The 6,000-nt window shown below is 39.4% G+C and overlaps 1 protein-coding gene across 1 annotated transcript; it reads left to right on the top strand.

The window, feature by feature from the left end:
- On the top strand, positions 1-1,490 carry GPR160 (G protein-coupled receptor 160). The gene has a single exon (XM_074962920.1). The coding sequence runs from the start codon at positions 1-3 to the stop codon at positions 1,006-1,008; it is 1,008 nt and encodes a 335-aa protein (XP_074819021.1). The 3' UTR covers positions 1,009-1,490.
- The last annotated feature ends 4,510 nt before the right edge of the window (positions 1,491-6,000 follow it).

Raw genomic sequence — 6,000 nt, 5'->3', positions numbered from 1 at the left:
ATGGCTGCCATGTCTTGTGAAAATTGTTCCTTTCAATACTACAGCCAACTCAATCAACCTCTTGAAGCTAGCTGTATGCTGCTCCTGATTATGCTTGGAAAAGTGTCCCTCAATCTCTTCATGTTGGGAGTTAGAAGACGGGATGTAAAACAAAGTTTTATGGGATATTTCTGTATTTCACTGGCACTCCTTGACTTCACACTTCTGGTGAATATAGCTTTCATCTCCTATTTTGAGGACTTTGCACTTTGGGGTATGAGATTTACCAAGTACCACATTTGTCTATTCACTCAGATAATTTCCTTTGCGTATGGTGTCTTGCATTACCCAGTTTGTCTTGTGTCTGTTCTAGATTATTACATGACTATAGCTCAAACTCCTAAACCTGCTAGCATAGGTCAAAGGCTATTTTATATACTTGCTGTGGTTTTTATATGGATTTCAGTCCTCTTTTATATTCTGAAAGTTCCAGCTGTCTCTGCAGAATTAGAAATACAGAACAACTTTTTTACATGCCCTTTCTACATCAGTGTTCAGAGCTACTGGCTATCATTAGCCATCGTGTTTGTCATATGTGTGGCTTTTGTGATTTGTTGGTCAGAAGTTATAACTATGGTGCGGTCTGTCAGGATTATTTCCTTTACAAGTGAGACTGTTTTAATCTTTTCATATGCATCTGACTGCAATTGTACAGTCTGTAAAAAGCAGCTTTTGACAAGACTCCTCATCTGCTTTCTTGGTACTTGGGCACCTTTTGTTTTCCTTCAGATGATCATCTTGTTGCTCGGTGCTCAGATTCCAGCCTACATGGAGATGAATGTCCCCTGGCTATACTTCATAAACAGCTTTCTAATCGCAACAGCATTCTGGTTTAGGTGTCATGACATTCGATTGACAGAGGGGACGTGGTCTGCAGATCCATTTGTCAGCTGGAAATTCTGCTTCATCCCATTTAACAATCAAAATACAGAGCAAGCTGAAAAGTCAGGCACAGTAATCATCTGTTAATGAACTGCTGTGTGAAAAGAATGCAAGTAAGTGCTGTGCATCCGAGGTGTCGGACAGTGCTATTTTGGGGTCCTCTGTAAACACGTGTAAATGGATTATATAAGGAAATTCCTCAAACTATAATCTGAAGAAAAATTCACAAAAATGCTCCAATATATAATGGAATATTGCACTACAATGTGGAATACTGCACTGTTTTCCAAGCTAGACGTCAAACAAAAATGGGTGCTTAATGCACAAAATATTTTAATGGAATTGTGTTATATTTTCAAATATAGTTGAAAAATCTGGGTAAATAAAAATGTCCAATATTCTGCAAAAAACTGCCTGATTTTAACATTAAATGCTAATAAACAAAGTTGAGATTGTTTAAAATAAAGCAGGTCTGATGCATGAACTTCCATATTTAAAAAAAAAAAAAGAGAGAGAGAGGAATAAAATCTGTAGCTAAACTTGAGACTTGTACAGCTGTGGATAGGGTGACCAGATAGCAACTGTGAAAAAATGGGATGGGGGTGGGGGGTAAATAGGCACCTATATAAAAAAAAGTTCCAAAAAATGGGACTGTCCCTATAAAAACGGGACATCTGGTCACCCTAACTATGGACTAGTATTATTTATTGTCAAACGTTTTAGCTTTAACTACCTCCTTTATAATTGATCAGTTCTAAAAAAGTTTAACTATTTCCTATTTAAAATGGAAGTTTCCCTCTTTGCTTAAGGAAAGAGAAACTGTCTAAAAGGAATGGATGTAACTTTTACTACCTTCTCCCCTCAAAAAGTAAATATCATGTAAACTATGTTTAAAACTGTTCACAAAAAAGGAAAGGTGGGTGAGGTAATATCTTTTACTGGACCAGCTTCTGTTGGTGAGAGACAAGCTTTCAACCCACACAGACCTGAAGAAGAGTGTCTCAAATCTTGTCTCTCTCACCAACAGAAGATGGTCCAATAAAGTATATTACTTCGCTCACCTTGTCTCTCTAATATCTGGGACTGACACGGCTACAACTACACTGCATACACAAAAAAAAGAAAGACCAATAAGATGCACAATTACCAGGGTGACATTAAGTGTGACAGTTTAAACTTTTTGTAAGCACTAAATGTAACTTAGACATTCATAACATACAATTTGTACTGTAGAAGCAAGTGTTATTTATTTGTTACTTCATTGCAGTCTTTACATTCTATATTTAGCATTACACTAACTTTACCAGTAACATCAGAATGCAGTGGCTTTCCTTAGTTTACAAATAAATGTAAAATTTTACTTTAATGTCAAAGGTTATCTTGTTTTCCATACAGTTATTTGGTACAAATAAATTAAACTGCTGATAGTATCAAAAATGTGAAAGAATGACTTATCAAAATGTACAGGGTAGGTGTGAAAGATCTGCAGCTGTATGTAAATCTGTAGAAAGAATCAGTGGATAAAATATGAGCTTTAGCAGAAAAAATATTTTTCTGCATATTGTGTTGCTTAAGAAATTAGGTGGCCAGTGAGAAAAGATAAATGGAATATCTTCACAGAACATTAATAAACACAAAATAGTGGTCATTGGATAAAACAAATGATTCACCACTATATTAAAGTAGTGCTTAATGATACCAATGCTGATTGTTCCAGGCACTGTGCAAACACATAGTAGGCACTATGAAGAACATAGTCCAAATAGACTTCATGGACAAAGGAAGAAAGAGAGAGAAGTGACTTGGTTACAGTGACACAGTAGACCAATGGCATAGCAGATCCTTAGCTAATGTAAATGGTCAGAGTTCTGTAATTTACATCGGCTGAGGATCTGGCCTCTGGTGTCTTGGCTCCCAGTCTAGTGCTCAACCCACTGGATGTCACTGCTTCTTTGTACTCATGAGTAGAGTTGACATAGGAACTTTATTCTGCCTGTCCTTTACATGCACAGTATGTATGTATGGGATGCTGTTCTGGGAAGGAGGAGTGCTGGGAAAAGATAGGGTCCATCTAAGAAGGGGAAGAGCATCTTTGCATGGTGATTCACCAATCTAGTGAGAAGGGATGGTAAATTTCTATAGGAGTCATATGAGCAACAGGATGGCATTAAGTGAAGGAATCTGCTCTACATCTTAGATGTATGTACACAAATGCAAGGAGTATGGGGAACAAACAGGAAGACCTGGAAGTTTTAGTGCATAAGCTAAATTATGACTTACTTGGCATCACACATTGGTGGGATACATCTCATGAGGGGAATGCTGGTAAATAGGGGTATAGCTTGTTCAGGAAGGTCAGGCAGGATAAAAAGGAAGGAGGTGTTGCATTATACATCTCACAGAGTATTATCAGTGGTTCACAGTCATGCTGGAAGGGCATAATGAATGGGGTCCTGCAGGGATCAGTTCTGGTTCTGTCCAATATCTTCATCAATGTTTTAGATAATGGCATAGAGAGTACACTTATAAAGTTTGCAGACGATACCAAGCTGGGAGGGGTTGCAAGTGCTCTGGAAGATAGGATTAAAATTCAAAATGATCCGGACAAACTGGAGAAATGGTCTGAAGTAAATAGGATGAAATTCAATAAGGACAAATGCAAAGTACTCCACTTAGGACAGAACAATCAGTTGCACACATAAAAAATTGGAAATGACTGGCTAGGAAGGAGTACTGTGGAAAGGGATCTGGGGGTCATAGTGGATCACAAGTTAAATATGAGTCAACAGTGTAACTCTGTTGCAAAAAAAGCAAACATCATTCTGGGATGCATTAGCAACAGTATTGTAAGCAAGACACGAGAAGTAATTCTTCCACTCTACTCCGCGCTGATTAGGCCTCAACTGAAGTATTGTGCCCAGTTCTGGGCACCACATTTCAGGAAAGATGTGGACAAATTGGAGAAAGTCCAGAGAAGAACAACAAAAATTATTAAAGGTCTAGAAAACATGACCTAGGAGGGAAGATTGAAAAAGTTGAGTTTGTTTAGTCTGGAGAAGAGAAGACAGAGGGGACATGATAACAGTTTTCAAGTATGTAAAAGGATGTGTGACAGGGCAAGGCCAGATGGCTACAAAAGTAGTGGGAGATAGATATATTAGCTCCAGGCTAAACATATCCCTAGTACCAGGATAAGTTAAATTAAGACACCTGGGGCCAATTAAGAGCTTTCCACAAGGCAGGGAGGAAGCTAGGTTGATTGGGACACCTGAAGCCAATCAGGGGCTGGCTGAAACTAGTTAAAAGTGCACACCCACCAATTAGGTGGGTGTGCATGTCAGGAACTGTGGGAGGATGTTGTGCTGTTGGAGAGACTGAGCAGTACACACCATATCAGGTATAAGGAAGGAGGCCCTGAGGTAAGGGTGAAGTGGAGCTTGAGGAAGTGGGGGCTTCTGTGGGGGAAGTACCAGGGAATTGTATTTGTCATGTTTCTAAAAGGTCAGCTACCATAGCGGATACTATTAGGGTCCCTGGGCTGGAGCCCGGAGTAGAGGGCAGGCCTGGGCTCCTCCCCCCCCCACCTTTGTCCCCCTGATTAATCACTGAGACTGGGAGACAACAGAGACTGTGCAAGGGAGGATAGCTTCTCTTCACCTCCCTTGCTGGCTTATGATGAAAATGGTTCCGTAAACTGACCCTTGTCTCTAGAGAGAGAAGGGTTATGTGGAGGGTCACAGTGAGCCTCTGAGGCTAGCGAAATCCGCCAGGAAACATGGAATCCAGGGAGGCAAGAACAGAGCTTTGTCACAGATGTTACAAGGAGGAGGGAAAAAAATTATTATTCTTAACCTCTGAGGATAGAACAAGAAGCAATGGGCTCAAGTTGCAGCAAGGGTGGTTTAGGTTGGACATTAGGAAAAACTTACTGTCAGAGTGGATAAGCATTAGAATAAATTGCCTATGGAGGTGGTTGAATCCCCATCATTGGGGATTTTTAAGAATAAGTTGGACAAACACCTGTCAGGGATGTCTACATAATACTTAGTCCTGCCTTGAGTGCAGGGGACTGTACTAGATGACCTCTTGAGGTCCTTTCCAGTTCTATGATTCTATGAAAACACAGAATTCCCAATAAGTTATTGGAATGTATTGGGGATAACTTTTTGTTTCAGAAACTGGAGGAAGTAACATGGGGGATAGCCATTTTAGAATTGATTCTGACCCACAGGGAAGAATTAGTTGCAAATCTGAAGGTGGAGGATATTTTGGGTGGAAGTGATCATAAAATGACAGATTTAATGATTCTAAGGAAAGGAGGGAGTGAGAGCAGCAGCATAAAGACAAAGGACTTCAAAAAACACTTTGTAAAACTCAGTAAACTGGTAGGTATGATCCCATGTGAAAAAAATCTAAGGGACAAAGGAGTTCAGGAAAGCTGGCAGTTTCTGAAGGAGACAGTATTAGACATGACTGCAAACTATCCTGATGTGAAAGAAAAACAAGGGAGACTAGTAAGAGGCCAATATGGCTCCATCAGGAGCTCTTTAATGACAAGAAAATCAAAAAGGATCCTACAAAAAGTGGAAACAGAAAATTGTTAAGGAGTAGTGTAAAAGAATAGGACAAGCAGCAAGGGACAAAACCAGAAAGACTAAGGCTCAAAATGAGTTACACCTAGCAAGGGATATAAAAGGCAATAAGAAGAGGTTCTTTAAATGCATTCAGGTCAACAGAAAGATGAAGGAAAGTATAGGTCCTCTATTTTGCAGGGAAGGAGAGTTAATAGCTGATAACATCAAGAAGGATGAGATGGTTAAATGCTCATTTTGCTTCAGTTTTCACTAAAAAGGTTAATGATGACCATATAGTCATATATATAACATTAACAGCAAGGGGGAAGGAATGTAAGCTAAAATAGGGAAATAACATGTTAAATTATATTGAGGTAAGTAAGATGTATTCAAGTTGCCAGGGCCTGAAGAAATTCATCCTGCGGTACTAATTGAAGCCATCTTGGAACTGTTAGCAATTATCCCTGAGAATGCACAGACAATGGATGAGTGCCCTTCTTCAGTC

Source organism: Natator depressus, chromosome 9 (genome assembly GCF_965152275.1).
Source record: "Natator depressus isolate rNatDep1 chromosome 9, rNatDep2.hap1, whole genome shotgun sequence".
Lineage (NCBI taxonomy): Eukaryota > Metazoa > Chordata > Testudines > Cheloniidae > Natator > Natator depressus.
This window is presented reverse-complemented; position numbering and strand designations above follow the sequence as displayed.